Genomic DNA, 15373 nt, shown 5'->3' with positions numbered 1-15373 from the left:
TTTTTTAAATAAAGGAAATAGGGATCTGGACAAAGAAATACGGGAGTAAAGAATGACTTCAGAGCAGCAATAAGAAGAAAGAAGGGGAATTAAGACATGCAGACAGAAAGACGGCAACCATAACGGAAGAGTATTAGAAGGCAGGCTCACACCGCGGATAGCAGATATACTTCAGGTGTATAACGATAACCATTTACCCGTCTGGGATTTTAAGTACTTATTCTCCCAGGTTGGATCGTAACACCGGTGGAACTGCTACCGCAAAATCTGTCATTTACAAATGTGAGGGCCTGGGAGCATACTTGAAGCGTCCCGCCCTGGACTCCACGCAGGTGCAAGTTCCGGAGCCCCAGGTCTCCGGACAACTTTTCCCCGCCTCCTCCATATTCATAAGTTCTCGTGAGCTGCGCAGAGCTACTAGGGTAGGGTCGGGGGCGCGGCCGAGCGCCTGCTCCTGGATCCACCCCCCGCCCACTCTCCGCGGCATCCATTGGCGGCAGTGTCCGTCGTTCAACGCCTGCGGGGACCACGCCCGCGATGGCCAGGGAGTTAGGCGGAGGCAGCCCGGCCCTGGCAGGAGTCACTCGCAGGCTGCAGGAGCACAGGTACGGAGCGGGAGCCCCAGAGCACGAGCAGCCGCCCGCACCACACCCCGTCCCGCGGCGCGCACAGCCTGCAGCTTTCCATGGCCACCAGCGCCGTGCTGAGCATGTCCAGTCGGCTGGGCCCGCAGCGTCTTTACCCGGGAATGCACCAGGAGGAGCCTCCTGTCTTCGCCCAGCTCAAGCCGGTGCTGTCGGGGGCCCGCGGGGGCGGCCCGGGTCTCTATGGAGAGGACCCTCTGAAGACCCCCACCGGAGGCGACCGACTGCTGCCTGAGGACATGGTGCAGGTAGGTGGCATGTAGCTTTGGAGTGGACGCTCGGGGCAGGTCCTGATTAATTTCTTTGAGTTTAAAAGTTTCTACCAATGGCAAGTCCGCGAGTGGCGATGGGAAACCTGTTGAGGTGCAAATAAGAAAAGGGGTACCTTCATTGCATTGATAAACGACCTTGGTGTGAAAAAGCCCACTCATTCTTTTGGAGTAGAATAGTGAATCTGGGCTACTACCTTGCCCACCCACCTGACACTCGCCTCTCCAACCTCCAGCAGCGCCACCTCCAGCCGACAGTTGCTGCTCCAGGTGTGTACAGAGCTCAGTCCTCCACAGATGTAGAGCCTGCACAGAGGTGAACAACACTGAACCTTCTCTAGCCTCAGTACATACAGCTCTGAGCAGTAGCAAAACAGGTACTCTAAGATAATGTGTGCCTGCACTTTTAAATTACCACCTCAAGCACTGGCATGTAAAAGCTGGTTTAGCGTGAACTGCAAATTCAGGCTAATTTTTGGCGAGTGCAGCAACGCATCCGATTTCGTGAGTAGCTTGAATGAGTTAACTCCCTTTGTGAGGGGAGTTTACGATCTGTTATAACGTAGCGCTTATATATTTCACGCGGACTTGTTTCTGTGGGCTTTGACTTCTGTCAATGCATCCTCGCAGGGGTGGAGTTGGTAATGTCTGTATACACTCTTTGTACATGCCGCAGCCACTACAGCGATAGCCGACCCCGCCCATAACAGACTCCGAGCTCCATAAGCCCCCTTCCCTCACCAGTCAAAACAAAACATCTAGAAAGCGCCCCTGCACTTCATTAATTTGCAGTGTTGCTGCCCGTATGGCTGTTACTTGGAGGGATTGGAAGCCCCACTGAGCAGCGTTGCTTTAGTGTAGTTGCACGTGCCCTGTCATGTGGGTGGGGTGATGACTTGGTTTTGGTGATATTAAGCATTGATGTTTATTTCGTAGTAGTGTTTGGTTGAGACTTTGCTGTGAATTCTGTTGATACAGTGGCGCTGTAGCTGTGCTGTTGTTTTGTCGGTACCTTATGTAGCGGTGCGGCTATGTTGTAGTACTGGTGATTCGTTAGTGCCGACCTGGCAGTGCTGTTGAATGAATGTGGTATTTTGGCAGGCTGAGCGTTATTATAACGCCCAGTTGCCTTAGCGGTGCCGTGGCTGGGCTGCTGCTGTATTGCGTTCGGGGCAGTGTTGAAAGCTGCAGCTGGTCTGCTCAACGTGCCCGAAAGTATTACCGAGCAACTGGCCGCCGCGGCTCTCACCCACGCACAGGAGTCATGCAGCCCAGAAAAGGCCTCCCCGGGACTTTCAGCGGGGCCCAGAGAGCCACAGGCACACACAACAGCTGGAGGTGCTAAAACCAGCTAGCGCCCAACCACAGCCTGAACTTTCCACTCAGTGCTTTTATATCAACTGGTGCTCATTTAATGCTTATTTTTAGTGATGGTAACGTGGTCTCAGTTGCCAAAACATACACACACACACAAATGTACATGTTAAATATAACTCTCAGTATTAAACAGAAAATTCCTTCAGATATACATTGCTGCCTGAGACCTGGCCATAGCCCATCCCACCGGCCCCCACCTCCTAACAGGTAACCACGATTTATTAAGAGTGATATTCGGGGCAGCGCTTTGCTCCAGCTAAAAGGCTGTGAATTAAGTGCTTTGTATTGGGCTGTCCTTGAGGGATCAACTACAACGAGCACACTTCGTGTCTGCCATGCATGCAGAGAGGGTGAATGCTCACATCTTGTGACAACTACCTCAGGTGGTTTGTACACGTTTGCTAAAGGTTTTCCAACCCCTGAGCTATTTTATGACCTTTCGTAGCGAGCGTCCAGCGGCTGTCCAGGGTTTTGTGGGTGGTGTGGACGGCCTTTTTACATTGCCAGGGGGAATGTAGCGCGTGCCCACTGGAGAGTAGACGATAAATGCTTTGCCGTTGACTGCACTCGCACTATATCCGCCCTCAGCCTCCCACTAACTTCTTGCAGAGGGAGCCTTATTTTGCAAGGGGCTGTTAAGCATGTGCCGGTGGGGTGCAAGCACGGCACCTTTCCACGATTCAGGCCGCGTCATTTGGTGGCAGGGGTGTACTGTCTGATGGAACTCTCGGTGACGTAGCACACGGAAAATCTGGTCCTGCTACTCAGCTGGGTAGTGGAAGACGCAGTCATTTGGGTGACGTGGGCCTCTTCCACTCCTCGCACTCTGTCAATCACTGCACCTCGTAGCTGCGACCTCGATAACACGATTATTAGAGGGGTAAACAGAACGCGGCCTTGCAAAGCTCACATTTTCTATTAACGCAACATGTGCTTTTTTTGGTCGCTCTTTTTTAGTTCCGTCCATGTCATCTCATTGTAGAGGAAATTATTTTTGTTTTGCCGTTTTATGTTGCGCGAACTAGGCCCAAAGGCTTTCAAATGCTTTACACGAGCACTAGATTCCATGAAACAAGGTAGATTTTTATGTATTTATATTTTCAAATAATTGCCCCCCAAACACCCGCCTTCATATTAGTAAAAGTGCAAACGGGGCACAGTCCTTTCTATTTGTAATCATTGTATATGATTATTTCCATTTGTGATGTGTTCAGGATAATTCTCAAAGGCGTGTGCGAGTACTAAAGGAGCACTACCTTTATATATTCCAGAAAGTCTTTGTAATAGCACCCATAGTATCTAGTCTGAGAGTCTCCAAAGCTCATAGGTGGCTTCGCTCTATTGTTTGTTGGTAAATGTGGATTTTTCAAATTCTTTCTGTATTAGCAGACAGCTATCTTTCCACTTTTGCTACGTCAGCGGCAACGGGGAGAATTCTTAGAGGCGATGCCTTGCGCTAACTAGTATTTACACCAGGTATCTCCAAAGGGTAGATCTCCAGTACCCTAAAAGTTGCTCCCTCAAGGACATCCCAATACAAAGCACTTAATTCAGAGGGACTTCTCTAGTAATTGAAGAAGATCACATGCCACGAAAAAGTAAGATTTTCTTTGAGGATGTTAACCCAAAATGGAAAGTGCTTATCTGGCAGAAAACTATGTATTTTGAGAAACTGATAGATTGATGTCTGCTAAAAAAAAAAAAAAAAAAAAAAAAGATTGAAAATCTAAAACTTATTTAACTGCCCTTTAACTTTAAATGAGTTGAAGATTTTTAACTTTCAACATTTTCTGTGTACCAATGAATAATTATGATTGTCGTTAGTCATGCAGAGGCATTTCATTATGATAAAACTTTTCCTGACACTATTAGTAAACCTGTCTTAAGGGCTGGGGTGGTTGGTGTTCAACTACAATATCAAATTTGAATTATCGTCCAACCAAAATATTGTATCCAGAATATAGACTATCACAGTATGTTGAATGTAAGTATAGTTTTATTTACGTTCTTGGCTCCATATCTATTTATCTTGAGTGTGTGTGTGTGTGTGTGTATATATATCTATATCATCTATCTTTAAGATATGTAGAGTTTAGAATAGTAAATCAGTACTTACCCACATATGTTCTTTGATAATATTATATTAGCAAATATGCTATATTTAATATTTGGCATCAGTCAATATTGTGACCTACATCTGAATAGCCACTACATGTAATTCTGCAGGGTGTTGCCTCTGTTGTCTGTCACTGATATGCTCACTACTGCAACAGCTGCCAGTCATTGGTAGCTTGGGGCTATTTTCAACAAAGTTAAGTAGCTCTTGTTACAGAAAAGGATGGAGACCCCAGGTTTACACATTTTGAAGGATAAAAAGTGGGGATCCACGGCCAGCTGTTTATGCCAGTCTTGCCAGAATACAATGCTGCCAAATGACATCTTCAGAGATGTTTTCCATGATAAAGTTTGTAAAAGCACATTTCCTTTCAGGTAGAACAACAAAGGCTGAATTCAATAAGCTGACAGACATGGCCTCTGTGAGCTAGTTGCAATGTTTGTATGTGAGTGCTATTAAGTAGTCCCACACATTGCGATTCGGATATGCTGAAGGAACAAGATTATTATTTTATTTTATTTTTTTGTTAGTTTTCTAAAGGCCTATCTCTGCCTAAACATTTAGTTGTTGTCGGGGGGGGGGAGGGAGAGAGACACCTGATGTTATCAATCAGGCCAGATGTGATAACCACAATTACTTTTCACACCTGTGAAATTGATGAAACCTTATATCTTTTTCTGGTTGTGTTTGGGCCCTGCAAGTTTCACTGTAAGCGCTAGGCTGGGAATAAAATCAGTTTTTTTTTTTTTTGACATAATGACAATCTTACAGTTGTAATGGTGTAAAAATGCCCACTTCTCTCTCTTTGTCATTTAGACCCGATGTGAAATGGAGAAGTATTTGTTACCACACCTTCCCCCACCACCGGTAGTGTCGGAACAGAAGAAGTATCGAAGGGACAGTGCCTCAGGAATCGACCAGTTCTTCTGCGATAGCGATGGACTTCCTTACAGTATCAACATGAACGTCTTCTTACCTGACATCACCCACTTGAGAACCGGCCTCTACAAACCGCAGAGGCCTGGAGTGACCCACATCAAGACCGAACCCGACACCATGTTCAGCCAGCAGAACGACACGGTCCCCACCCAGGCGCTGCCAGAGTTCACCAGTATATTCAGCTCCCACCAGAATGCCGATGTCAACAGTGTGTTCATCAAGCAGGAGCTCCCCTCCCCAGAGCTTCACCTCCCCATGAATAGCCAGCAGGGCCAGCTCTATCAGCTCCTGAGCTCCCCTGACATGGACATGTCCAACCCAGCTTCTCAAGCTGCTGCCTTGAACACTCTCAACAACGTGACCATGTCTGCCGCCATGGCAGAATACAGCAACACGCTCAGTCCACCGGTACCCCAGCAGCCTGCAATGAAACAGTTCCAGGGAATGCCCCCCTGCTCATACACTATGCCCACCCAGTTCCTTCAGCAGCCGCAGCAGGAGGGCACCTATTTCCCTCCTTCACCCCCTAGCTCTGAGCCTGGCAGCCCGGAAAGACAAGCTGAGCTACTGCAGAACTTAAATCCACCCCCATCCTATGCAGCTACCATTGCGTCTAAGATGGCCATTCATAATCCCTCTTTACCAGCAGCCTTGCCTGTTCCTTCCCAACCACTACAGCCAGTCAAGTACAACCGGCGGAGCAACCCCGACCTCGAAAAGAGACGAATACATTACTGCGACTATCCAGGTGAGATTGTCATGCTACAGTGATGATTTTTAGGGTTGAAATGTTTAGGGCAAGTCAGTGGAAAATAAATGAAAAACACTTTTCTAGGAGCAGGCCTGCAGAGGAAGACAGGAGAAAAGAGAAGTACCACAATTATAGCTGTTAGGCCAGTAATGTTTTTGATGGACACGGTCTGTATTTTGACCTAGTGGTTGCCTGATGTCTTTGAATTTCCACAGACCACCGGACTCCAAATCAAGACAAGCATTTTGTCACAAATCATCATAATATTATTGACCTGTAATGGATTTGAGTATGGGTTAGCGGATGTAAAATGTGTGTGTGTGTGTGTGTGTGTATATATATATATATATATATATATATATATATATATATATATATATGTGTATGTAATATTGATTGAGAAAACCATTTATGAATATCCGAACTAGTATTACAGGAGTACTCTTATGTACTGTCACATGTGCTTTGAACTGCTTACACGTCCAGCTAACTTTGTAAAAAATGCCAAAAGGTGCAGTCTTTTCTATTTCTACTAATTGTATATAAAAGTTCCAATTTTATTCCCATTTTAGATGTTAGGGGGCCCAATTTAGAAAGGATTTTAAGAGTACCTACAATAGGACTGCTTGCTACAAAATGCAGACGGATAATATTGATAGTAGAAGTTCACTATGAAATTAAATCTGTAATAATTACGTGTGCTGCATAATTGAACCTTGGCTTATATAACAGTGCAGAAAACTACGACTCACTCCCACTTACCAGAGCTTGTCGTGATTGCATCATGTTTGTGTACACAAAGCAAATGTGATACATGACTGATTCTAGCACCAGCTAATCGAGAAAACCACGTACATTTAGTAGATACAACAGTAAATGTTACTATCGGTCTCTTTGGCAGCATATCTTAATGCTAACATTTTGTGAAGGGAACCTAAGGGAGAGAGAAGCTTATGTACCACCATTTGTGCCCTAGGTTAAAGGACAACTCCTTTCTATACACCAGGACCAAATTATGCTCAGGGGCAAATGACTAGTTTTTTTTTTTTAGGAACAGCTGTTGGATCCACCAAAACAGTAAGAAATATTTTAGTGTTCTTTTCGGTACTTAACTGGCAACTCCGGTGAACTTGTAGTCCTTTTTGGTATCCATTGACACAGCATCAAAATAATGTTGATGCTTCACAAAATCTTTTAAGGTAACTTGTTTGTGCAAAGAAAAACCATCCTTGTTAGTTTGAGTTCCTTGTTACCTACTCCGTAAAACATCTAGTCTGAGATCGAATTCAGGTGATCGTATTTGCTGGTTTAATGCTGAACTCTGTAGTATAAACACTGTGACCTTAGGTGTTTTTGTTTTGCATGATGAGCACTTAAGTGGAAGTTTGTGGTTTTTCTCTACCAAAAAAATATTGGACTGTCTAGGGGCAAATGAAAGTGATCAGGACTAATGAATCCTGGAGAATCATGTGAGAGTTACTTTTAGAATCGACCTTCTTGCACGGGGCTGTAAGATTGTAGCATGAAACTTCCGAAAAATCTTGGTATCATCTAATTGACTGTAATGCAGCTTTTTCTTAAATGTTGGCTAACTTGATCTTTGAGGCGCAAGGCCCTAAGATTGTAGCATGAAACTTCTGAAACTTTTTGGCATGAAATAAATGAGCATAATACATCATTTTCTTAAATGTTGGCTAACTTGTTCTTTTGTTTTTGTCATCAGTGTGCTTTTCACCCCTTTCATATTTATAATTTTCTTTCCCTTGTTTGTTTTCAGGATGCACAAAAGTCTACACAAAGTCATCTCACTTAAAAGCTCACCTAAGAACACACACCGGTATGTACTTTTCACTGGCTCGCTCATGGAGTTCTTTAAATATTACCAGGGATGAAGCTGCTCTTCTATAGTTGGAGCTGTCCTTTTATCTTTGTGTTTCCCCTTTTCTGACTGATCATTAATGGCCTAATTTCGCAGAATGGGCTTTGTAGCTGGTGACAGTTTAGTTAAATCACCTGGGCACTTTGCACTGGAGAGTAATCCCCCCTCATTTATCTTGAGGCCATTTCTGTTTGGCGTTGCTTTGTAGGACTTCAGAACTGTTAAGGCAGAGTGAGGGTGGTTGCTTTCTGGAGATAGCATTATACACACAGCATGTATTATTACCACTACAGCACTGACATGTGGTTTCTGCTGGGCTATTGAGACACTAATGCTGTTTGGATAGTAAACCAAAGCTGAGAAACTATTGCGTACAAAGAGAGTATTGGTTTGCCGAGGCTTTACCTGTAACGTCCGCTCTCCTCCTCCCCTTCCCTCCCCTTCTCACCCCCACCCCCGCCAACAATGGACCCCTCCTCCATCCTCAGATTGTATTCAAACGGAGCAAAGTTTCAGAAAATCTCAGTTAAACTACAGCCCACAGAATAGGAAGTATTTTCCTCATCTATATTCCATGTGAATCAGGTTAACTTTGTAAGTGCGAAATGTAGTAATTCGTTAGTGGATTTTCTTTAAATATTTAAAAAATATTTTTTCATGTTTTGTGTTTAATGACGTTTCCTAGTATTCAGTTTGATGCAGAGGATCTCTAGTGATGTTTTTATATTTGCACTGCCCTATGTCTGAATCAGGCCTGTACCGCAGTGGAGAAGGGAGTGTGTGGGTGTTGTGTATGTATATACATGACTTGTGCCCAAAAATGACAGCAAATAAACACTTGTGTTAGCTTGAGTAGGACGTGACTAGTTTTTCTGTGAATCAGCTGAAAGGGCCACAGGCGTCGTACCAGAACAAAAAAGGTGCCCTTTACATTGTTTTTTTTTTTTTTCTTCCAGAAATAACATTTTGCCCATGGGTGTGCTTCTTTCTTTCTTTTTTTTTTCTTTTGTCAGGCGCCACCAATCTTCACATAGCATATTGTTGCACATCCTAAATTGGGCGAACATTGATTAAAAAAAAATCCCATAGATTAAAAACACAAACTTGTTTTTTACTTCCAGTTTTAGCACTTTTATAATACAGAATTCACCATTGCGCCCATAAAAAGTTCCGAAGTACATGCCTGTCTGCACTTAAAGACACTTGAAGTCCGCCTACCCCTTATTTAGACAATAGATGCATGTATATATAACATGTTATAGGTATTATTTTGAGATTTAAACTAGCTGCTGGATGGAAGACGACAATTTAAAACATTGTCTTTTTTTTATTTTTACATCTAGATGTTTCCTAGATTTTTTTATATATTCTAGCTACTTCCCTCTGTACCCCCAATGGCATCGTCCATAGCTGTGCCTCATAAGTGCTGTGTAGAGGATTGGGTCTTCAGCCAGCCACTAAGTGAAGTTCCTGCTTGCAGTGCATGGCATAGTCTTCAGGTGTGCTATTTGTACTTTTTGTAACAATTATGCACAGATTCTGCAATTTGGCCAGTCACAAGCAATTAAAAAAAAAAAAAATGCTTTTACTATGGGCTGGTCAAGTTAATGGTACCTACGTAGAACCTATAGAAAAAAAAAACCTGTTACGATTCTCCTTTACTACTGCAGCATATTCTGCCCAGGTCTGAATTTTCAAACGTATATTTGCCTGTAGCAAGAGCCCTTAATTTAGCTCATCATTTGAAATGTTTGGAGTGGAACAACCTATCCGATTAATTGGAATCAGTATGCAACTATTAGTACGGGTCCTCCTGCTGCCTCCTCCACAACACTATCGAGGTCTGGCTACGAAAAGCTATAGCTGATTGCCAAATCTCTTGCACAGAACCCAGCCAGTATATATGGAGGGTCTTTGGGTCCGCACCATACAGCTATTAGTTTGCTTTGTCAGCCTCCCTCACTTTTTAATTTGAGAGTGTCATTCCTGTTTCGGGGCAGGCTAGGGTAGTATTTCTCTTTTACCATTAACTATGAACTCTTGGGTGTTTCAGACCGCCTGCCTGAAGAATGCTTCAGTGCCCTGAACAGGTAGTCAGTAACTTAAAAAGGGGGTGCATTGTTGTTGGGAGCAGGAGATGTGGTGAGATCGGAAGTGCAATGCAGCTTCTGTTTCTTATTTTGCAGCCTGTGGCTCCAGTCGGCTGTCTACTGACAGGAATGTCCGTTTGGGCAGCGCCGTGGCATTGACAGTTGCAATATGGGTAAAAAATGTTCTTCCTCCATCCTCAGGGAAAGCATCAGCTTGGTGACACCACCCTAACTGCTGGGCAGCATCCTTGAGGCCTGGCTTCTTCTAACCAGATGGAAGCCGTGCACTGAGCTCAAGGTTAATTTGTGTTGGTAGGAAGGTACTAAAAATGTTTGTGGTTGTCTAGCTGTAATAGTCCTTGAAATGCTTCGGCCACTGAGGAAGAGAAGTCGCCTGTTTGAAATGGCGGCTTCTGTACCTTCTGTGCTGTGTATTCCTTAAATGTAGTCTGCGAACGTCTGCTGTTTGTACTACTTCTCTTTGGGGCCATAAATCGGTTGAGGGCCAACCTATATGAAGTGGGCGTGTGTATATGTACTTATATGTGTGTGCCGAGGCAGGTGTGTGTTTGTAATAGCCAGTAAATTGTACAAAGAATTGTTTTCCACTGCTCCATACATGGAGGGCATGCTGACTTATAAAATACATGAATGTAAAAGCATGGGAGGAACGCCCTTAGGCCAAATAACGCAGCAAAGCGGGCTTGTGGGAATCTCACGGAGGTTGTCTTTTTTTTTTTTTTTTTTATTATTCTGAAGCACAGTAAAAATGTTTTTGAAAAGTGTGGCCGACGGTACCCGTCTTTCATAGCCTTACTTGCAAAGGTCTACATTTTGCATTTGTAAACAGGCGGGAGTTGTAGCGGCAAAGGCCGAACCGTGTTGTGCACACTGCATGGCACTATCTCGCCAGAGCTTCAAAGAAAGACACAACAAAACTTTGCTAGCATAAGCAATGATCTAACCGTGTGCTGCCCGTCGCCATGGAGACCGGGCCTTGCATTCGGCAGTTTGAATGGATTGTTGGATGTGTCTAAAGCAACAGAATATCTCGAGGCTATATGTTACTATGGAAATTTCATTTTGATAAATGAGCCGGTTATCTCTGTAACAGCCCCAGTAAAAATATGAATAGGAATTGAACAAAGGTCACATGGCGCCCTGTGAATAGAGCCGGCCCGCTGTAAAGTGGTAAATATCCCGGCTTTGAAACCGGCACGCCATTGTGACTGTCCATTTATTGTGGTGCGCGCACGGAAACATGGCTTCATTGCATGTAGCCGGGATCCCTTTCAAGTTAAAGAATCTTAGAAAGTAACTTTGAAGAAGCCAGTACAGATTGTAAAACTAACGGCAATGCAGGATTGCCAGAAATTTACATTTAAGTGTTTAATTTTTGGTCAACTGTGTCTGTCTTTACTTTCCGCCTTTGTTAATATCGGTTTCACGTAGTGTTTGTTGTCTAATCTTAGAATAGCAGTTTAACCATATGGTACTCGGAACTTTGGGCGTGCTGCCTGTGGAGCAACTCGCTATTTTGGAAGCATTGCTCTTTTCTCGATGGTTTGTCGGAAAACGTCAATTTCCATTTCCAATTTAGCCAAGAGAGGCATCCCGTGCCCGTGCACGGGTTGTCTGCAGCCACTAGTTGGGAGGTGGTGTGTGTTCCATGCGCGAGATGTCTGACCTGCCTAAAAAAACGCCACAGTGCAAACACTAACTGCTGAAAAGGTTTGTCGGACACAGATTATAGGGTGTGGAAAACAAAAACTATGTAGACAAGGAATCCTGCATGTCTTGTTTCCTGCAGCCAGCTTTGGAATACCCAATAGAAAGTGTTGACACTGAGTCTTGGGCGCCACAATGATGACCTTTGACCCTTCAGGAATGGGCCTAAGGCCTTGCTACTTGTTGCATTCTAGTCATTATTATAGCACACCAACCCATACATCGCTCAGCTGCAGATTATTCCACACACAAGTTTTGGAGTAATAATTTTCAAACAAATTAATATTTTATTTTTGAATGAAGGGAAAGGCTTCGAAAAGTAACACATTAACCATTCAACATTACACCTTCCTACTTTAGAAGCATGTTCCTGATTCAAAGCCATAGGTTAAATGGCACTTATGTAACTCTGTTACTTTTAAGGTGCAACATAAGTAGCAAAACCTGACGTTTCCTTTCTCGAATGGCAGAAATAACACAAGGATATTAGATTAGGGCAGTGGTCTTCAAACTTTTTAATGCCACGCCCCCCCCAGTTGAAAAAAAAAAGCCATTGCAGCCCCCCCCCCTCAGAATGTTTCACAATTATTTTAGAAAGATGGCAATGTTTAAATAGGTCTAAACTTATTTAAAAATTGCAGTTGAGTACTGTTACCTTTTTAAAACTGCAATAACATGCTTCTGCTTAAAACAAAGGCATGTTATCTACATAATATTTATTTTGGACAGACTTTTGGCGCCCCCCCTGGGATCGCTTGAGGCACCCCAAGGCCCCCCCCCCCCCCCCAGTTTGAAGACCTCTGGATTAGGGTGACAAATCTGTGGTTTTTGTGACATATGTTTGTAACCTTTTTAAAGGGGGATGCGGTTCTGTTGTACAGAGGTGGGGCCTGCACAGGGAAAGCTGTGCTTCCACCCTTTATATCCGGGAATACCTTGCGATTAAAATAGTCACTGAGAAATGGGAGGGGATGGGCGAAATAATGAAAAGCAATATGTACTATACAGAAGTACCTAAATCTCACATTCTATGTGACTGGCAACCAAAGAGGGCATTGCAGGCTTGGTGTAATGCGATCTTGACGCCTAGTGTGGGTCAGCAACGGAGCAGCCGTGTTCAGAATACATTGGATTCTGGCGGTCAAACAGAACGGAGGCCAAGTTATGGGCTGTTACTATAAACTGACGGAGATCGCCAAGGAGAAATTATCCATATGCCTGACCTCCAGTGGCTCTTTAGGGCTGGTAAAGAATCAGTCTCCTGCTTTGTAAGCCTTAAAGCGGTGCAGGACTGTGCCACTGTCAGTCCAGGCTACTTTTGCTCCAAATACACGTAAGCAAAGCCACATGTAACTTTCCATGTCTTGATGCTTTTGACTCTTGCAGACTCTCGGTATTGACTGTTAAACCATAACATTATAAAAAGTCATTAGTTTGATTTACATAATGTCCCAGGAAGCTGATCCTAAAGAGCCATGTTGAATAATATTAAAATTTATTTCAGAGTTGTCTATTTATTTTCTTTTAATTAATGGAGGCTTAAAGGGGAATTGATCAGGTGTCAACTTAACAAGTCACCAAGCCTTAAAATGAGCTCAGGTGTGTATGTATGTATATGTGTGTATATATATATGTATATGTATATGTGTGTGTGTATGTATGTATGTATGATATATATATATATATATATATATATATATATATATATATATATATATATATATGTATATATATATCCTACTTGTTAAATATTGATATATCTGTGTCTAGGGCTACTCATAATAAAAATGTATCATAACATAGCTCGTTAAGACTAGATACTACTAATTTGATTATATGCACCAACTTTAAATACATTGTCATTGGCACTAAACTTACCAGGGGAAAAGGTCCCACTTGCCTGCAGAAGCTGGCACCTCAACAAATCCCCACTCGAGATCTTCGAACTAGGTCTGACCCATTAGATTAACCTGTGTTCCTTCAAGTGAGTTGAACCCTGGGACAGATCTGTTAATGTGCAAGGTCCGAGACAGTGGTGCTCCCTTAACCCAAGTCTTGGAGATGATTTCCTCCCCCCTCCCCCCCCCCCCCCCACACACACACACACACACTGACGCACACACGTGTACAGCTCCAGGTACTCCTGGAGATGAAACCTTTCAGGCTAACTGTCAACACAGATTGCCTTGAAACAAAAGTAGTGCTGAAGAAAATTGTACTTGCTTTTTCAGCCATCCCAATTGCACCTTGACTTTCCCTTTTACAGTCAAACTGTAACTTTCATCTGCCAGAGATCCGAAGTTGCTGAAGGCAACATGCAGTGTTGTACACAACACTAAATAGTGATAGTGACAACAAGCTAGTGATAGTGGCACACATTTGACAACAAGATACACTTTTGTCTCGCAACAGCTGTAGATTGTAAGGCAATATACCACTAAGTTGTTCTGATTATCACCTTTTCCATCTCTCTTGGTCATTTACATTTACCAGTATACATCCAAAGCAATATAGGCCTTGAATCCTTATTTAGCTATGTGTATTGTATATATTTTCAGTGTGTACACATAGCATGGATTGGGTTTACTTTTCGATTTTCGTTACTTTAGTAGTGTAAAAGTAATGGAATTATAACAGGACACAATTGTAGAGTGACAATAACTTATTGTAACTCCCATTAATACCCCCTCACTATATATAAAACACAAATTACCCCGGTAATCTAAAAAAATAGTGCGAGGGAAGGGCATGCCAAGTGAAGATAGTGGACGTTGTCAAGACAGTTCTGCAGATAGCTGAAATTCTTTCTTGCTGAATGAGATTCACACACTTTTAAATCCAGGCAGATATTTTTTTCTTAGTGCAGAGAATTCAGATCCCCCCTTGCTCACAATCCACTTGTTTTATAGATTAACAAAATACGTTCTCTCTAAATGTGTCCGAACTAAATCTCCACTTGTGACAGTCTCTTTTCTTTTTTGTTTTCCATGCTTTCTCTCTCTGTGTACATTCCGAAGAAACGACACAAATATTACTAAAGATCTTTAGTAGGGCACTGTGGCACGAGTGGTATGTGTAATGCACATGGTGGTCCTGAACCATGTTTCATGAGGATAGGGTCCACATATCTCGCTAAAGCTGCTTTCTGTGAGGAACATCCAGTACTCAGACAGGAAACAAATGGATGTAATAATTGTCAATGTACATTTTTATATAACAGTTTCCATTAACATTCAGTATTATCTAGTATTTAGACAATGATGATTTGGACAGGATAACAAACATAGTTCTCTAGAAAAGAAGCAAGGACTACAGTTTCTGAATCCTGAGACCACAGTGCCAGTTTAGCTGAAAATCCAGATCATTCCGTGCATGTGTGCCTGTTTGTGTGGTCTGTTAGGGGTGTATTTTTTTTTTTTTTCCTCCCTTGAGTTGCCCATTTCCTACCAAGAGTTGTGCCCAGTTTGAGCGGTGGGGTAGTCTGTCAGTTCAGTATTGGATCGTGGTGTAACTTTGCGTTTTCCATGCTCCGGCATTTTACTGGGTAGTTAGTAGCAGATTGTGCCCCAAGGCTCATATA

At 43.2% G+C, this 15373-nt stretch overlaps 1 protein-coding gene across 1 annotated transcript in view; it reads left to right on the top strand.

Annotated features, from left to right (window-relative positions):
* Positions 1–562: 562 nt before the first annotated feature.
* KLF5 (KLF transcription factor 5) overlaps positions 563–15373 on the top strand; it is a 31369-nt gene continuing 16558 nt past the window's right edge. Inside the window, exons 1-3 of the mRNA XM_069205284.1 lie at positions 563–892; positions 5223–6093; positions 7874–7933. Of these exons, the coding sequence (XP_069061385.1) occupies positions 686–892; positions 5223–6093; positions 7874–7933 (1138 nt within the window). The 5' untranslated portion in view covers positions 563–685. The remainder of the gene's footprint in view (positions 893–5222; positions 6094–7873; positions 7934–15373) is intronic.

This window comes from Pleurodeles waltl, chromosome 8, assembly GCF_031143425.1.
Source record: "Pleurodeles waltl isolate 20211129_DDA chromosome 8, aPleWal1.hap1.20221129, whole genome shotgun sequence".
In the NCBI taxonomy this organism is placed as follows: Eukaryota; Metazoa; Chordata; class Amphibia; order Caudata; family Salamandridae; genus Pleurodeles; species Pleurodeles waltl.
Note: the sequence above shows the minus strand (reverse complement) of the source record. Positions and strands in the feature narration are given on the sequence as shown.